The 18,640-nt window shown below is 38.8% G+C and overlaps 1 protein-coding gene across 3 annotated transcripts in view; it reads left to right on the top strand.

The window, feature by feature from the left end:
• The window catches only part of CAAP1 (caspase activity and apoptosis inhibitor 1), a 105,677-nt gene extending 87,535 nt beyond the window's left edge, over positions 1-18,142 (top strand). Inside the window, exons 6-7 of one of the 3 annotated variants that reach the window (XR_014266014.1) lie at positions 15,717-15,841; positions 16,667-18,142. Coding sequence is in view for 1 of the 3 variants with exons in the window: in XM_082470506.1 (XP_082326632.1) it covers positions 15,717-15,775 (59 nt within the window). In the remaining 2 variants the exon portion in view is untranslated. Of the gene's footprint in view, positions 1-2,977; positions 3,155-15,716 lie in introns of all 3 variants that reach the window. The other 2 variants (XR_014266015.1, XM_082470506.1) reach the window with 2 other exon arrangements.
• Positions 18,143-18,640: the final 498 nt, after the last annotated feature.

Raw genomic sequence — 18,640 nt, 5'->3', positions numbered from 1 at the left:
TCTCAGCATGTTTCTCCTTGGGTTTATCCTGTATGAGACTCTCTGCTCTTCCTGGACTTGGGTGAGTATTTCCTTTCCCATGTTTGGGAAGTTTTTGACTATAATCTCTTCAAATATTTTCTCAGGTCCTTTCTGTCTCTCTTCTCCTTCTGTGACACCTATAATGTGAATGTTGTTGCTTTTAATGTTGTCCCAGAGGTCTCTTAGGCTGTCTTCATTTCTTTTCATTCTTTTTTCTTTATTCTGTTCTGCAGCAATGAATTCCACAATTCTGTCTTCCAGGTCACTTATCCATTCTTCTGCCTCAGTTATTCTGCTATTGATTCCTTCTAGTGTATTTTTCATTTCAGTTATTGTATTGTTCATCTCTGTTTGTTTGTTCTTTAATTCTTCTATGTCTTTGTTAAACATTTCTTGCATCTTCTCGATATTTGCCTCCATCCTTTTTCTGAGGTCCTGGATCATCTTCACTACCATTATTCTGAATTCTTTTTCTGGAAGGTTGCCTATCTCTACTTCATTTAGTTGTTTTTCTGGGGTTTTATCTTGTTCCTTCATCTGGTACATAGCCATCTGCCTTTTCATCTTGTCTATCTTTCTGTGAATGTGGTTTTTGTTCCACAGGCTGCAGGATTGTAGTTCTCCTTGCTTCTGCTGTCTGCCCTCTGGTGGATTTGTGGTGCATGGGCTTCTCATTGCAGTGGCTTCTCTTGTTGCAGAGCACAGGCTCTAGGTGTGCGGGCTTCAGTAGTTGTGGCACATGGGCTCAGTAGTTGTGGCTCATGGGCTCTAGAGTGCAGTCTCAGTAGTTGTGGCACACAGGCTTAGTTGCTCTGTGGCATGTGGGATCTTCCCGGACTAGGGATTGAACCCATGTCCCCTGCATTGGCAGGCGGATTCTTAACCACTGCACCACCAGGGAAGTCCCTCCATTCATTTATTCATGGACACTTAGGTTGCTTCCATGTCTTGGCTATTATAAACAATGTTGCTATGAACATTGGGGTGCATGTATTCATATCTTTTCAAATTAGAGTTTTCATCTTTTCTAGATATATGCTCAGGAGTGGGATTGCTGGATCATATGGCAACTCTATTTTTAGTTTTTTTAAGGAAACTCAATACTGTTCTCCATAGTGGCTGCAGCAATTTACATTCCCACCAACAACGTAGGAGGGTTCCCTTTTCTCCACACCCTCTCCAGCATTTATTATTTGTAGACTTTTTAATGATGGCCATTCTGACCCATGTGAGGTGATACCTCATTGTGGTTTTGATTTGCATTTCTCTAGTAATTAGCAATGCTGAGCATCTTTTCATGTGCCTGTTGACCATCTGTATGTCTTATTTGGAGAAATGCTTATTTAGGTCTTCTGCCCATTTTTTGATTGCGTTGTTTGTTTTTTTGATATTGAGTTGTATAAACTGTCAAAGAAACAATTTGTGAGGAATTGACAGGACAAAGACACTTAGGCTTTGGGTGCTTAATTAGTGAAGAATCTAAACAGAGTTTGGTCTTGTGGTAGTAAATTAAAGAAGTAACAAGGTTAGTTTATAGAAGCTTCTCGGCCCAAACTCCCTGTCTCTGCGGTAAGGCTGTCTTACTTCCAAATGCAGGGGGTGCACTTTTCACATGAGAGATTTATTTCCTGCTTTCAGGGAGACAGAGGAACATCAGAGTTTCCTCCTTGGGTCCTCTGCTTCTCAAGTAACTTCAATTCAAAATAATCAATACGTCATTGTGGCGTATTTTGGGGTATCCTGCCCTGAGCCCCAACATCACATTACAAGAAACCCATTACAGTGTCTTTCCAGAGAAAATATGTGTAAACATGGGATTATTGAAAAGATCAGACTATCTTCCATATTCATGCTTTGTTTTCAAGCATATCATTTAAGAATAATAAAGGATTCTCTGATTAAAGAGCAACCTTGACTTAAAGAGGTTTGAAACATATGTTTGTTTAGTTAAAAGAAAATGGACTGTTCTGTGCATTTATAAGTAACAGTGAGGGGCGGGGAGACAAGAACAGCATCCACACGCTGGGCTTCATCTGCTCGCACGGAATTTGGGAGGAAAGTGAGAGCAGAAACCACATCCTCCTTGATGACACAGGAGAGACAAACTTACTCCTCCTGTTCCCAGTTGTCCTCATAACTTGTTCTTTTCTGTCTCGTATGTTCAGATCTGATAGTCAGATGATGACTCTGGCCACCCTGCTTCAGGCAGAGTGTCACCTGTGTTCCTTTCCAAGGCCTGGCTCCCAGCTGTTACATGGTGGAGGAATCTGACACTCTGATAAATGCACAGGCCATCGGATAGTCGTCTATCCAACAGAGGGCAGTGTCTCATTGAAACATTTGCTCTGAAAATGTATTTTCTGAAACTTTCCACTTAAATAGCTGTGGATTAACTTTTTAGTGAGGCCAACATAGTGGAAACTAAGCAGAGCGTATAACCCCAGACTGTTGGGCAGCCGCACGTGGTCACGGTTCTGCCTTAATTCGCTGCATATTACTTCCTTTGAAATTTGCAACCAGGTTCTAAACTATTCACCTTCTAACGTCTGGCAGTGCTGAAAGCATTTGGCCATTTGCTCACCTTGTTTAAGCTGAACAACCCAGGGAGGGTAAGACTGTATCTGCCAAAGCAGAGTATACATCTCTGAAAGTTTAGACTGGTACTCCCAAAATGTTCTTCTAACCTAGACAAGCCATAGAAGGTTAGTGATCATGTTTTTATGCAGTCCAATAGTGATAACATTCTATGTTATGATGCCTCCCCCCAAAGCTTTTTTTATGAAGTTAAAAAAGTTTCTAATATAAAGGTTGTATTATCAACAAATGCTGGTTTTGAAAGACCCAAATAGGGTTTTGAAGATTACCCTTCTTTAACAATGTCTTAAATTTTTATCTCCTTATCCATTCCTCGTTGCTTTCTTTCTCAAGACATTATGGTTTATTGTGTCTCCACTAGGTGCCTTGCGTGTGATTTATACAGTGAATGGCCCTGCTTTTGGAGCAAGTTAATGATATAATATCCCCATTTATATTCAGAGCAGTCAACACTTTCTAGCTCCCAGAATAATAAAAGCACCTGCATTTAATATACATGGAAGAATGGGAAGGCAAATAGCAGATAAGGCACAATCAGGTAAGTGTAATCAGATAAAATATCACAATATTATAGTAGATCAGCATCTGGTAATGACTTGAATTTTGAAAGACTGACAAACAGCATGGCCTAAAGCAGCCAGGAAAACCTCATTCAGAGCAACTCTTCCCAGAGCTGATTGCTCCTCTCATGTGTTTTCTGGCAGATTATGCAGGTACGGTTTCTTATTTTAATTCTTCTAGAACAGCATTGTGCCACTGGAAAAACACTGGCAATGTTCCTTTTTGAGCTCAGATCAGAAACAAAAACAAATGATGTCTCTAAAATAAAACCTGGCATCTCCCAGCAGTTATCTCAAATTGATCCAAATCAATTTTATTAAAAAAAATAAAGCTTGTGGTGATAGGCAGAGCTTTCATTTCCATCTCTGTAAACTTGCCTGCACAGCGTTGACATTTTATTCTTATTTTTTTTAAAGCAGGGAAAACTTAGTTTATTAGAAGCTTATTTGTCTCTGAGAGCTTCTTCACTTTTGACCCTTGGCAGCTAGTAAACCTAGCTATCTTGGCCTTGCACAAGTCCTAACGTAACAGAACCACAAGTAGTCAAATAGAATGCTTCAGATTTGCAAAAGTAAGAACTGAACAAACCTGGTTTGTATAGTGGAATTTAGTAGTTTTCCTCTCCTTTTAAGTTACTCTTTTTTTTTTTTTTAGGTTTTTAAATTGAAGTATAGTTGATTTACAATGTTGTGTTAATTGCTGCTGTACAGCAAAGTGATTCAGTTATATATATATATATATATATACACATATATATATGTATATGTATGTGTGTATATATATATATATATATATATATATATATATATATACTTTCTTTTTCATTTTCTATTCTTTTCCTTAAGTTACTCTTTGATGGAGGCAGGTGAGCTCTTCAATTAATTCACTTCCTGGTACCACAGAGGCAAGGGAGGGTGGCGATGGGGTGCAGAAGGGCTCTTTGGCCCACAGTCTGCCCCAGTGCTGGCCTCTCCGGTGGGAGGGTCAGGAAGTGTCTTTGCTTGTACCTGTTGCAATTGGACTAGACATCAAATGTAGAAAATGGCATCGACTGCTCCATCTCCTGAGAAGGGCTGTATCCACCCTCTTGTTCCTTAGTTCTTATCCTTTTGTTTCCTGTTCTAAGGGTGGTAGCCCTGGGTATGGCCAAGGGATGTCTATTTCAATGAAACTTACATAAATTTGAGTATGAAGGAGATGAAATAACTGTCCATTGCATTTAGACAAACTATATCTTTATGGAGATCACTCTTCCCAGAATGTCTTTGTCTCTTCACCTGGTTTAGTCAGCTTGCGCTGTGATAACAAAATACCGTAGACACAGAAATGAATTATCTTACAATTCTGGAGGCTGGTAGTCTGAGATCAAGGTGTCAGCATGGCTGGGTTCTGGGGAGGTCTCCCTTCTTGGCTTGCAGACCATGACCATCTCCAGTGGTGCTCACTTGACCTCTTCTTTGTACATCCACAGGGAGAGAAAGAGCACGCTTTCTGATGGCTCTTCTTATAATGATACTAATCCCATCATGAGGGCCCCACCCTCATGACCTCACCTAAGCCTGTTTACTTCCCAAAGACCCCATCTCCAAATACCAGCACTTTGGGGGTTAGGGCTTCACCACATGAATCTGTGGGGGCGGTGGTACAGTTCATAGCATCATCCAGTTGTATTATTGTGGCAAAGTTACTAAGGCTGAGACAAAGAGAGCTACTGTGTGGCCAACAAGGCTGACATGAAGGATATTAGTAGTTCAGTCCACGATGGAGCAAATGTCAATGAACCAGAGCCCTTGATGGCCATATTCTTCATCCCTTCTTCGCACACACCCACACCCACACTCACTTTTCCCTGCCACACCCCCTTTCAAATCTTAGGAAAAAGATCACAAGAGAAAGCATTTGTGTCAGGAACAAAATGGGAAAGCCACGGCTTCAGGATACTTATGGTGTCAACATTCTCTTGTATTTTCTATCACACTTTTTACCCTTGCTGTAACATGGGCTGATCACTGATTTCAGAATGATAAATGAACACACTTGGGAGGCTCACTCACCGAAGAGTTTTCAGTTATATTCTGAATATAAAGGATGGAAAAAGAACTAATTTTCAGATGTCTAATGACAGGAGTAGAAAGTAAGAAGGAGTTCATGGAGAATCATGGGTTTATTATAACACCCTATTTCCAGAGCATCCCATTTTATATAATGGTTTTTTTCACAGAATTCATTATTCAATGCTTTGGGGAGGTGGGCTGAGATTTACACTGTACAATTGAAAAATATGAGCTTCTCCAAGGTCATGAGAATAGATCTGGATTGTCAGTTTAAACATGAACTGTACAATATTGAAAATGGAAAACACCTTCCTCAACGGTTCATTTGTTGTTTGGTTGGTTGGGTTGGTTGAGGTTTTTCTGCACTTTAGTTTTGGCTCAAGAGGACAAACAAAGCAGTCTGTTGTTATTTTTTAAAATATTTATTTATTTATTTTGGCTGTGCCGGGTCTTAGTTGTAGCACGAGGGATCTTCGTTGCAGCATACGGGATCTTTAGTTGTGGCATGCAGACTTCTTAGTTGTGGCATGCGGACTCTTAGTTGCAGTATGTGGGATCTAGTTCCCCGACCAGGGATCAAACCTGAGCCCCCTGCATTGGGAGTGTGGAGTCTTATCCACTGGACCACCAGGGAAGTCCCTGTTGTTATTTTAGCTTGTCATTTAATGAGTCTGGGCCATGAAGAGCCATGGCCATGTCAAAAAAGAGATATATCACTACCTGATTTGTGATAGAGACGACCTTAGACAAAGCCCAATTGAGGCTACTTCGGCCTCCAAATTGAAAACATTTCTGTTTCTGCTTAAAGCCACATTAAGGGGTATTTTGTAAATAGTGATGGTGATATTGCAACCAGACAAATTCTTCTCTGGTTCCACCTGCATTCCTCACCCTTTCATCAGAGCCCCTGTCCTGGAGAGCCAGGCTACTGCAGTAAGTAAGCAGTAACACAGTTGTTTGAAGTATAGTGTGAGCATTGAACCATCCTGGGTGTTTCAATATAGACTGTGCTATACGTAATTGGGTATGAAGCATAAGCCTCTCTGACTTAAGACTGTGGCTTATGTGTTTTGCTACCACCATCTCTGTTTTGGGCAGATAAAGTACTGATCTTTTAGAAATGATCATGGAAATAGATTGAGGAGAATAAAAAGACTGGGGAGATATATGGGTGTGATGGCCTTCACCCACAAAAAAAACAAAACAATCATTACTTGAAGAGAGAATTTGTATTTTAGGTAACAGAAAAATATTTCTTACTTTTTCAATTATATTTGAGTTGTTTACCCTGACCCAGAAAAATACCTGAGTTTGCCTTTGTTAAATGCACACCCCAAATCTAAACTTGGTACCTTTCAAGCTTCTGGAATTAGAAGAGATTAGATCTTCATGCATGTTAGTTCTTAGGAATTCATCTAGCTTTATGCTTCAGCTTTCTCATTTCAAAAGCAGAAACATATTATTTTTATGCCACATTTAATAATCCACTCACTTCTTAGCTGAATTCTCCAGATACTTGTCAGAAGATTTTTTTCCTTCCGTGATGAGGCACAAATGTTTAATAAATCATCGCTATCAAGACATTACAAAATATGTATATAAATAGATTTCTTTTTTAAAAATTTATTTTATTTATTTATTTTTTGGCTGCATTGGGTCTTCGTTGCTGCACACGGGCTTTCTCTAGTTGTGGCGAGCAGGGGCTACTCTTCGTTGCGGTGCGCGGGCTTCTCATTGCGGTGGCTTCTTTTGTTGCGGAACATGGGGTCTAGGGCGTGCGGGCTTCAGTAGTTGCAGCACGCGAGCTCAGTAATTGTGGCTCGCGGGTTCTAGAGCGCAGGCTCAGTAGTTGTGGTGTATGGGCTTAGTCGCTCTGCGGCATGTGGGATCTTCCCGGACCAGGACTCAAACCCGTGTCCCTTGCACTGGCAGGCGGATTCTTAACCACTGCACCACCAGGAAAGTCCCTATAAATAGATTTCTAGGGAGCAAGTGCGCATAGTTGGAAATGACAAATTGTTAAATATCAAAAATGACTAGTGGAGAAAGCCCATCTGAAAAAAAATGGTAACTTAGCTGAGTAATGAGTGCTCTGATTAACATATTCTACAAATCTATCAATACTATGGCTCAGCATGTCCTTGTTACTCTCTAAAATTAATAATGACAGGTACCAAGACCCTTTTAATATTGTAATAGTCTAATAGGCCCAGGCAAGCATGCAACAGAGAAGAATGTAAATCATTTGTCAGGGTTGCTGGGTGGTCTCCAGCGAGTCTGCCAGGTGGGAGAGCTAAGTCCTCATAAAGCTTTCTTAACTTCTTCCTGGCTTCATTCTCATCTCAGCAACCAGTTTCAGAAAATGTACTCATTTTGAACAGAAGAATGTGCTAGTACAAGGCAAAACCCATAGAGTATTTAGCATTCTTTATGCCCACAATGTATTTTAAGAAATACTAATGTTCATGTCAGTGTATATCCTTAAATGCTCTGTCATCTGAAAACTAGTAAGAACTCTTACAAAGAGTATATGTACATGAGTTTGAAGAAATAGGTTTTCTCTGATTCTAGCACTGGCTGTCTCCTCGTTCTCATCATCTCCAAATTCATCCTTAGTAGAAATGGCATAATGTGTATAAACTACTGAGAGATACTTGAAAGAATAAAACTGAATGAAATGAGGAAAGAAGGGAAGAAAAACATTCAGTAACATGTGTAAAGTACCCATGGTGGTGCCCAGCACAAAGGGGGTACATATAAAGCAGTGTTCGTTTCCTGCTCTTTTTTGCTTCGAGGAAGTGGTCCATTTCCTCAGGAACTTTCGCTTCGCCTTCCTGTGTGGCCCACATGTATTTTGCAGCTCTCATAAAGTTTTCCTTGGAGTAGACTTTGGATTTGAGTATATATTGATAGTTCCCCCCTGTAATAGTATGTCCCTATAATTTGATGCTCATTGACGTTGTTCTTTAGAGAGGGAGCATCTGTGTACTGAGAGCTGTCATCATTGGGTAGTTTTGAAGGATCATTTGTTGAAAGTCACACAGGTCCAGGGAGGAGAGACCAAACATTTTTGGGTTGGAATATCTAATCTAAATACCACAACGGATCTACAGATCAAGGGGGGGACAAGCCAGAAGAGAGGCCAGATCCCAGAAAAAAAAGGGAATAAAGGAATTTTTGCCAGGAAGCCAGAATTTGTATATACACCCCAGGACTAGCACTCCCAGATGTAGGTTTGCTGGCAGCTGCTGGAATCTCTCCAAGACCGGAATTAACTCTGCTCTTGGAGTCTTCTTATACCTCAGCTGGCAATGACTCATTTTTAATCACCTGATTATACTTACAGCTCAGAGATAGGAAATACATTTCTTCTCTCTTCCTCTCTTTTATATTTTCTTACAACTTAAAAGAGGTTGGTTTTTATTTTGGTCTTGACTCTGCTGCCAGTTTGCCTGACTGATTTTTCTTACCACAAGTCCCACCCAACTCTCATTCCTGTATATGCTTGCTGTATTTTCTGTATTTTCCCTTACCACCTCTCACTAAGCTATTGTGCCAGGCATGTATTGGAACCAGCCACCTTCTTGTCCCTGACTTTTGACCAACTATTCATCCTCAGGGTCTCCTCCAGCATCACCTGCAATGAAGTTTTCTCTTCCTTTCCCCCCATCTCAGGTCTAATGAGCTCTATTTTCTTCATTTCCACAGCACAAGCATTGTAACCTGTACCTGTAGGATTATGCTTCTATGCAGGCATGCTCGTCTTTTTCACTGGATTGTCAGCTCCTTGGCGACAGGGTCTGTGCCATTCATTTTTATGTGTGTGGTACATAGTAGGTGCTGATGGCACATTTGATAAACAAACATTCAGTACATTCTCTTTTGTTTCATGCAACAAAATAATTTGAAGTTAATAGGGAGCTTCTGACGTGCAAGATATTAATGAAGAGATTAACTGCTTGTATTGTATTGTTTGTTGAAGACATGGAAGGCTACATATGTTTAATAAATATGGGAAAAAATGATTGACTTGGTGAGGTTATGGGCTGAACCATCCTGAAGGATGGCATGATGAGGTAGGACAAGGACCCTGGTCTCAGGTTCATAAGCCAGCGTCCTAGGCAGAGCTTTGCCATAGAATCTTGTCACAGTTCCTGGAGTTTTCCCTTTTCTGGACCTAATTTTCTCATCTTGTAGAATGGAGAGACAGGATGAGATAATTTTATAAGAACTCCAGGTCATTCAAGCTCTGAAACTCTATCATCTATCATAATCATCCCGGTTAGGGATTGTCTGTTAGTGCCAAGAAGCCCCATCTCTCTAGCCCCCAAATAAGGTACTTAAATTTCTTGTACCTTATTCAGATTTGGGGTCCTCTAGGTACTTTTTCTTACTTCCCTCCTTCACCTTCCTCTAGAACTATAGTTTTTGCCTTGAAGCTGCAGGGTAATTTGAATGTGGTGTTACATGCTGCTCCCGTTCTTCCTGTAGGGTGACCTTATTCTCTGCTCCGTGGCCTCTTTTGCCTCATTACACCAGCCCTCATCCAAGCCTTGGCCCCTCTCCAGCTCATCCTTACCTCCTACTGGCCCAGATAAGATTTTAAAACCTCCTTGCATTTTGCCCTATCTTCGTTTTTTGTGTAAAAGCCATACCACCATGAAAATCTGCGGCCATTTCACCATTAGCTCACCTACCTTTTATCTGTTTTTTTTTTTTTTTTCCAAAACTCTCCCATTTTTAATATGATAATAGTAGTAAATACTGTATACAGAATGTTTACTATATACATGCCAGGTATTGTGGTAGATATTTACTTACATCTCTAATCCTTGTAGCATCCCTAAAGGGCCAATATTTTACATTAATTTTAGAGACGAGGAAATTGATTCTCAGATTGTTTAAAGAAATCGCCCAGATTGTCTAACTCCAAAGCCAGTGCTGTTTCCATTGCATTAGGGTACATTTCAGCATATGTAGGTCCATATCAATTTTTGTTGTTTTGTTCATATCAGTTTTTTATTTGTTTCAGAAACAGTATTATATCACCAAAAAGAAAAACATTTCACCACTTTATGACACATCAACTTGCTATTTTATATTTCTTATACACTAGTCTATTCTTTGTTTATATTCACACATATTTGAAAGAGTTGTGATTGTAATGTGAATGTAGGCCTTATTCTAAAAATAAGAATTCCATAACCATTTTCTTTGTTTCTGTCTTCTGTATTGTCATTTTAATGGCTGCCTAGTTTTCATCAGATTGGTTTATCAGAGATTAAAAATTTTTTTTCTCCTGTAGAACATTTAGATTATTTACATTTTGTGCTGCAATAAATTGTTATAATAATGATACTTATGTAGTTTTTTAGATTAATGGTAATTCATTGTCTTTTAAAACCTTTTTTTATCATGAAAATTGTGAAATATTCGTAAGAGTCTAGAAGGGACCTGCATCTACCTATCACTAGGCTTCAACAATAATCAACATTTTGCCCATCTTGTTTAATCTATTCCCCCACTTTTTTCTTGAGGACATTAAAGGAAATTCAAGTAGCTTGTCATTTCATGTGTAAATACTTCAGGATAGACTTATAACTGATAAAGGCTTTTCCCTAATATCATCTAATACTCAGTCTGGTTTAAATTGCCCTGATTATCATGAGTGACTTTTAATATTTGGTTTGTTCAAATTAGGATTCAATTATGGTCTACAAGTTGCAATTGGTTGTTACATCATTAAAATTTTATTCATTCTAAACAGTACACACACACACACACACATTTTTTTTTTTAATGGCATCAATTTATTGGAGAAACCATGTCAGAAGTCCTGTAGAGTGTCCTATATTCTGAGGTTGAAGTTTCCTTAAGGTTCATTTAACTTGTTTCTCTATCTACTACAGAAGTCTCTTGATATCTGTAGGGTATTGGTTCCAGCCCTCCCCCCAGACACCAAAATGCACGGATGCTCAAGTCCTTTATATAAAAAGGCATAGTATTTGCATATAACCTACGCACATCATCCTGTATACTTTAAATCATCTCTAGATTACTTGTACTACCTAATACAATGTAAATGTTACACAAATAGTTGCTAGCCATGGCAAATTCAAGTTTTGTTCTTTGGAACTTTCTGAAAAAATGTTTTTTCAAATATTTTCCATCAGCGGTTGCTAGAATCCACAGATGGGGAACCTGCAGATGTGGAGCGCCGACTATATATTGGTTTTAACTGGCATTTAGATGTTGAGAGTCTAATAAGATTGTGGCTCAATTTTTAAGGAAGACTACTTTGTTAATAAGGTCCTTTTCAATTTGAGTTCAAACTTAGCACACTTCTCAGAACATTTTGCCAGATCATAAGCTTCTTTTCTTTCTTGCTCTGTTAGAAAGCCTCTTGTACAGGCAGTTTATTAAAATAAAAGGCCATTTGTGTCAGATGCAGGTAACTGGATCCCTGTTAATCCCAGCCTCTTCTGTGCTGGGTGCTGGATCTAGTGTTAACATTAACCAATTTCATTCTAGCCCCTTCAACCTTGGTAGAAAACTAGGAATTGCCTGAAATACTTTTGAAAGCTGTTAGAGACCCAAGAAAAACCTGGATTTGAAAGAGGAGTAATTGAGAAATGAAGAAGGATGCCTGAACCTTACACATTGAATGTTCTGTTCACAGGTTAAATTCAAGGAGATTGGGCAGGACCGTCACAATGATGCCTTTGCAGGTTAGGCAAAGGTTGAGATACACAACTGTTCCTGCTTCTATACTCTGAGCTTAGGGTATAAATAAGTTGTCTTTTCTTTAGAGTGTTAATGTTGAAGGTCATCATAAAGCAGTAAGTTCTCATGAGTCTGGTTCCATCATCCTGAATCCCTGGGTGCAATGAGGAAGCCATGGCTAGAGCAAGGGAGTGGGGCACTTCCCTATCTCGCGATAACACATTCCTCCTTATAGTTTATTTTATTTATTTATTTTTTTGGCTACACTGAATCTTTGTTGCTGCGCGCTGGCTTTCTCTAGTTGCAGTGAGCGGGGGCTACTCTTTGTTGTGGTGCATGGGTTTCTCATTGCGGTGGCTTCTCGTTGCGGAGCATGGGCTCTACGGCTCGCAGGCTTCAGTAGTTGCAGCATGTAGGCTCAGTAGTTGTGGCTCACGGGCTTTAGAGCGCATGCTCAGTAGTTGTGGCACATGGGCTTAGTTGCTCCATGGCGTGTGGGATCTTCCCGGACCAGGGATTGAACCTATGTCCCCTGCATTCTTAACCACTGTGCAACCAGGGAAGTCCCTCTCCTTATAGTTTAGATATGGGATTTGAGGCCTCTCTTCAGGGCCACATGACACCTAATGTCCCACCAAACAGAGCAAAGGGATGTCCAGGAATTGGGAGAGGCAGACCAAGTCTCCTTTCTCTCTGCGCCCAGGAAATTGGAGGGCGTATGTGGCTTTCTCTTTAGGTCATTAGGCAAAGTCAGATCTTCCACGTCCTGGTTTGCCTGACTATTCCAACCCACTACATCTTCATACTCTACACACTCATACTCTACAGGTAAAACCTAGCATTACTGGGCAAGTAGAAGTGTGTTTCCACTGCAGCCTTCTCTGGATTCCCTGCCACTGGAAAGGCTAGATCGAGGCGCTATTACATTTTTCCCATATGTGCCAGAGGCAGTTATGCTATTGTGTTAATGGGAACAGGGATGGAAAGGGCTCATGACAATAGCTTCAGAGAGAGAAGGACTGCGAAGCACTTTATGTAGCAGGGCGATTTTGGGGACTAAATTCAAGTATCTGTATTTTTCTCTTTTATCTTATTGGACAGGCTCTGGAATGGTGACTCTGGATTTTAACTTTGAGGGTGTAGGAATACAGAGACTTTCTTCATTCTTGTAGCTGCTGGTTGTTCATTTGTTTTTTTCATTACCATTGTATGGTATTGGCAACCTCTCTGGAAGGAGCCACAGAAATTGTGAATTTGAAAATGGAAGAAATAAAAAAGACTCACCATTAGGTTGTCTCATCCTATAAAACTCTGTTTAAAGTTATATTCTGCAACTTGATCTTTTCCCAGTTTAAGCTTAGTGCTAACCATTTTTCCTCTTTATTTTTCTTAAGAAATGGCTTTGGTGTGTATTAGGTATTACTGAGAATCCTTGTTACTCTTTTGTTTTTTTCCTAATTGTACCCAGGTATGCCTCTTTGGGCATAGTAAGCAATTCTTTCTCTTCCTTATTTAACCTTTACAATATTTAGAGGTTTTGAAATTGCCACTGTGGCAAACTGCACTATTTGTACCATTTGTTCTTTGACCATACGATTCTTTTTACTCTTTTGATAATTCTATAATATGTGTGCAAGGTGTAGTGTGAATACAATGAATAATGTGTGTGCAATAGAGTATTGAATTCCTCTAAATGAGAGGAGAGAACAGTGTCTGACTTCTTTTGGTTTTGAATAAGTCATGTAAGGAATAGAAATGAAATTGAAAGGAGGATGTTACGTCAGGCTGGAGTTTATACAGATAACTAATTTTGAAGACCTCTTTCAATGGTATGGTCCAGTATTTCTCAGGCAAGACCTAAGCTAAAAAGTGTAGTATTTTATTAGACTATCCAGTAATTAGTTAAGCATACTTAGAAGGCAGAAACTAATGTATAAGATTCTATACTAAATGGAAGGCAACTGTATCATGGCTCTTAGATCAATCATAGAACTTTATAGCTAAAAGAGGTACTAAGAAGTCATACTGTTTCATACTCTTTCCTTGTCCATAGTGAAACTGAAGCTCCTGAGTTTTTCTAGGTCACCTGGCTACTTAGTTGCTGAGCCTAGTTAAATTCCGCCCCCCCACACTCACTATGCTTTGTTTAGTCAACACCAAGTAAGAATGACCTTAAGAACTGCAAGCTTCTTTTTGCATTTTTAACCTTTATGTCATGAATTATTTATTACTTTTACACTAAATGTTACTTGGATGTTCAATATTGTTTCTTATTATTATTTGGCAAATACTAGACAAATCAATGTTAAGTTCTTCCAATATGATCCCAGACTATGAATCCTTTAGCTGTCCACTCTGAAATTGTAAAAGCAGTGACTAACTCCATCACGTTGTTTTGTCTGAGTGTTCATCAGCGTCTAAAATATACATGTTCACCAGTGCAGGGAGGCCAAAAATGAGTCAAGTAGTAAATGAAGAATGTTGCTAATTATTTCCAAGGTCAACGACAAACCTTTTGTCCCTCGGACTCCCAGAGGGAAAATGTAAATAAGGCAGCACCTAAAATGGAGAATCAGCTTCTGACTTGAGATCTGGCATGGATCTAACTCTTTGCTAGAAAAGGAAAGTTTCCATTCCATTCCTCCTCTGTGTGCTTATCCGGATTTTGTCTTTTTCCTTCAGTGTCTTCCATTTGTTTAATTCTTTTGTTTGTTTTTTAAACCACTTTATTGAGGTATTGACATACAAAAAGCTGTGCATATTTAATGTGTACAACTTGATGAGTTTGGAAATAAGTATACACTTGTGAAACCATCACTACAATCCGTGCTTTACTCCTTCCCATCACCTCCAAAAGTTTTCTGCTGCTCTTTTTACTTTTTTTTTCCCATATATTTAAGTCTTATCTCCTGACACTCTACGTTTGAAAAAGACCTCTCTGTGATCCATGGACACCATTTGCTTTTTGTTTTATAGTGTTAATTTGCTATATCCTAGGCATTCCCTGTAAATGTATACAATTTGTAAGCTGGGTAATTGGTATATGCTACCTAGCAGTGTTCAGTCTACATTCATTTCCTTCTATTGCATAAGTAGTTCTGGCTTTTATGCAAACAAGGGAGTAAATTTCTGTATACAGTATACGGATGAAGCTAAAATGAAAAAGAGCTTGGCTATCAGACGTGAATCCAATGTGCTATACAGACTAATCCATTATTTGAGTATATCTGGGATGGCATGAATTAATCTTAATCGTGTTTATTCCTTAAAAAGTATCAACAGTTAAAAATTGCATATCTTATTATTAAAAATGGTTTTGGAGCTGAGATGTAATCTCCTAAATGAAGGAATAAAAATAAGAGCAGGATGATCCAGCTAACCATGTTTCTTCCTAAAACTTGAAATAAACGGAGATCAAGAATGTTAGACATCTTTAAATAAATCAGAGGTCTTATGACATTTCTAATACTTTATTAACAAAATTTTGATTTGATTTATCTATCTAAAATAACTAGCAAGGTATTCCCTAAGTGCTGAAACATAAATTACAAACACGAAAACTTGATTTATGTTAATGGTGGATAATATGCGAGACATGGCAAGTTATCACGGACTTGGCAATATTCCTTTAGGCGGGGGGTGGAATCACAGAAAAGTACTGAAGAAAATGCTGCCTTAGGCTCCATTTGTTGATATATAGATGACAGCTGTCTTCTAAGAAATGGTATAATCCTGATGATGTGAACTTCACTTTTATTCCAGACACCTCCAGGTTTAGTGAAATCTGCTCGACAATTCTGAGTGTCTCCGCGTCTCTGTGATGGATAAGAAACATTCAGACCTCTGGAAAGGCTGGCAGAGGAGTATTAAAAAAATGTTCTGCATAGGTAAATATTGGATCTCTCTGGTCTCTTACCGAATGTTAACATTTGCATATTTCTCAAAGCACCTTCATTTCTATCACATCTTAGACCTTTAGTGACGCTCACTGCCAATTCCCAATTCTGTGTCAATTCAAAATATGTCTTCTGTATCCTTTACCTTGGCTGCTAAGCAAGCATCAGTAGAGGGAAATCACATGGTTCTGCAAACTGGCACCAGTACACATTTTTATTTTCCAACCTCAGGGACTTCTGTTTTTCTCCTGCACCATCTCCCTGTTCTTTGCATCGCTGTCCTCTTCCGATTCTTAAGGTCTCACATTCAACGTAACTGTGTCAAATAATCCTTCCCTGATCTCTCTGCCTAAGTGGGTCCCCCCCTCACCTGGGGCCTGTTCATTTATTTCATGACACTTTGACTCCTTATAATTCTTTATTTAGTGTTTGCCTGACTTTTTGTTTGTCTCTACAACTAATTTCTTGTGCAGAGGGACAGCATCTGTTTTATTAATTACTGTGGCACAACACTTCCTAGCATGTAATAGGCACTCAGAAAGAATTTTTGTACAAATAAATAAACTGTAAGATTGTTTTTTTTTTCTTTAAAGAAAAGTCATCCCTAATTTTAAAAAAGTTTAAAAAGCACTGCTTTAAATGATTGTCACCATAAGCCCAAGAGATATTCTTACAGATGTCGGGTTGCATATACCTTTCAAATCAACTTCTCATGTGTGGTTAAATAGTTAAACAGGCTCTTGTATTCTGAATTTGGAACACGTAGCAGCTGCTAAGTCTTTACAACAGTGGTGTTCACCCTCCCTCCGTTTGCAGATGTGCACAGGCTGATGATGCTTTGTTGACACATGCCACGTGGACGCACTCAGGTGTGTATGGTTCCCAGAGCCCTGGCTGTTCTTGCACCTCTTTCTCCCCTGCTCGAAAACCACATTGAGAGTGACTGAGTGTGAGTATAAGGCTATTAGGAGGATTACCTTGAATTTGTTCTAATTTATATGAAAAAGCACAAGACAAACCCATTGTACATTTTGGATTAAAAAATAATAATAATGAGTGATTTGCTACACACCTCACAACTAATCAAGACATATCAGTGTGTCATGACATGTGATCTTTTGAATTGGTGTTTCAGAAATTAGTTCCAAACCACTGGGGAGATTTTTACTGCTCATATAACTTTTGGAGAAGAAGAAAATGCCTGAGTTGAGAGTGAAAAATAGCAAACCCTGTAGAAGAGGAACTCATGGAAATAATAATGGCTGTAAAGTGTAGACTGTTGCTTATAAGGTATTGCCTCTGAAGGCCTCCCTCAATGATTAACACAAAATACTTGTTATTTAAGTTGCACCATATGGATGTAAATATTAGACATCTTTGGCCTAAAAATGCAATTTCATATGGCTCAAACTAATTAATTTGTTAATATTTTCTATCATTCATCTAAAATACACTTGGAAATGAGCCATAAGTGCTTGAAAGAAAAGGAGAAAAGTGGCACAACAATGGATTTTTTTGGTGTCCCTTTTGGTGTCTTCTTTCTCAGGACAAGTCAACCAACCAATGAAGCTGTTGGTCTTGGTTGTCCATCCTTAGCCCAGCACTGGTCTACGTGCTCTCTGGGGAACACCAGAGAAGCCCAAGATAGCTCTGACCCATAAGAAGTTACAGTCTAAGTGGAAGAACAAGATACATCTAGAAAATGAGACAGTTTATACATGCTAAATTATGCAGCCCTTACAAATAAAGAAGAACGGCTTTTCTGCCACTATGGTTCCACTGTGGCTTGCCATATATGTATTTAAAATTTTTTTTTATTTTGAAAAATAATTTTATATTTATAAATGAGTTGCGGTGATAGTACAGAGAGTTTCCATGTAGCCTTATCCTCGGCTTCCCCCAGTGTTAATATCTTACATAACCATGGTACAGTTATCAAACTAAAGTACTACCATTGCTACCTTACTATTAACTAAGCAACAGACTTTATTCAGATTCCATGTTTTTCCATTAATATTCCTTTTCTGTTCCAGGATCCAATCTGCTGAGGTACCACATTACATTTAGCATATATGTATTTTAATAATGGATAAGATATAAAAGTAAGGCGGAAAGCATTTTATACATATTCAGATATCACCGCTGTTGGTATATTCTCTTCCTGACACACACACGTAAACACACACCACACGCATTTCAGGATCAGACTGAATATCTATTTTTGTACCCTATTTTTTATCATGTAACGAATCATAAATATTACCCTATATTATTAAATTAGTATTTGAAATATGTTTGATGTGTGCATAGTTTTTATCACATGGATTACCAGATTATTTAAAAACTTTAAAAAATTGAATAAAATCAATTTGTAACATTGTACGTATCATTACCAGATTATTGAATGCTTGTTTCCATTTTTCCTCTTACAAATGACACTGTGATGATTTTCAGTGCACATGAGCTCTGGGCAGTTTTCGTATTTCTGCAGGCTGATCATAAGGAAAAATATATAAAGTGAAGGTCTGTGGAATTTCCCCTTTGATTATATTTTAAAATTCAACAGTAGCACGTTTAAACTATACTGAAATCTCTAAATTGAAAATGAAAATCTCCCCCTGCTCTGGTAGACTTACTTCCCTGAGGAAAAGAATGTACCATGAGGTCTCTGGCTTTAGCCTGAACCTGTGCCACTGAAATTATTAGGGGTGTTTCCAGCAACTGTGTAAAACTGCAGCTTCAATCCTCAGCTTTTCATAAGTGGTCAAAGTTCCAATGAGTTCTCAGGAA

Source organism: Balaenoptera physalus, assembly GCF_965194825.1.
Source record: "Balaenoptera physalus genome assembly, chromosome: 7".
NCBI lineage: Eukaryota > Metazoa > Chordata > Mammalia > Artiodactyla > Balaenopteridae > Balaenoptera > Balaenoptera physalus.
This window is presented reverse-complemented; position numbering and strand designations above follow the sequence as displayed.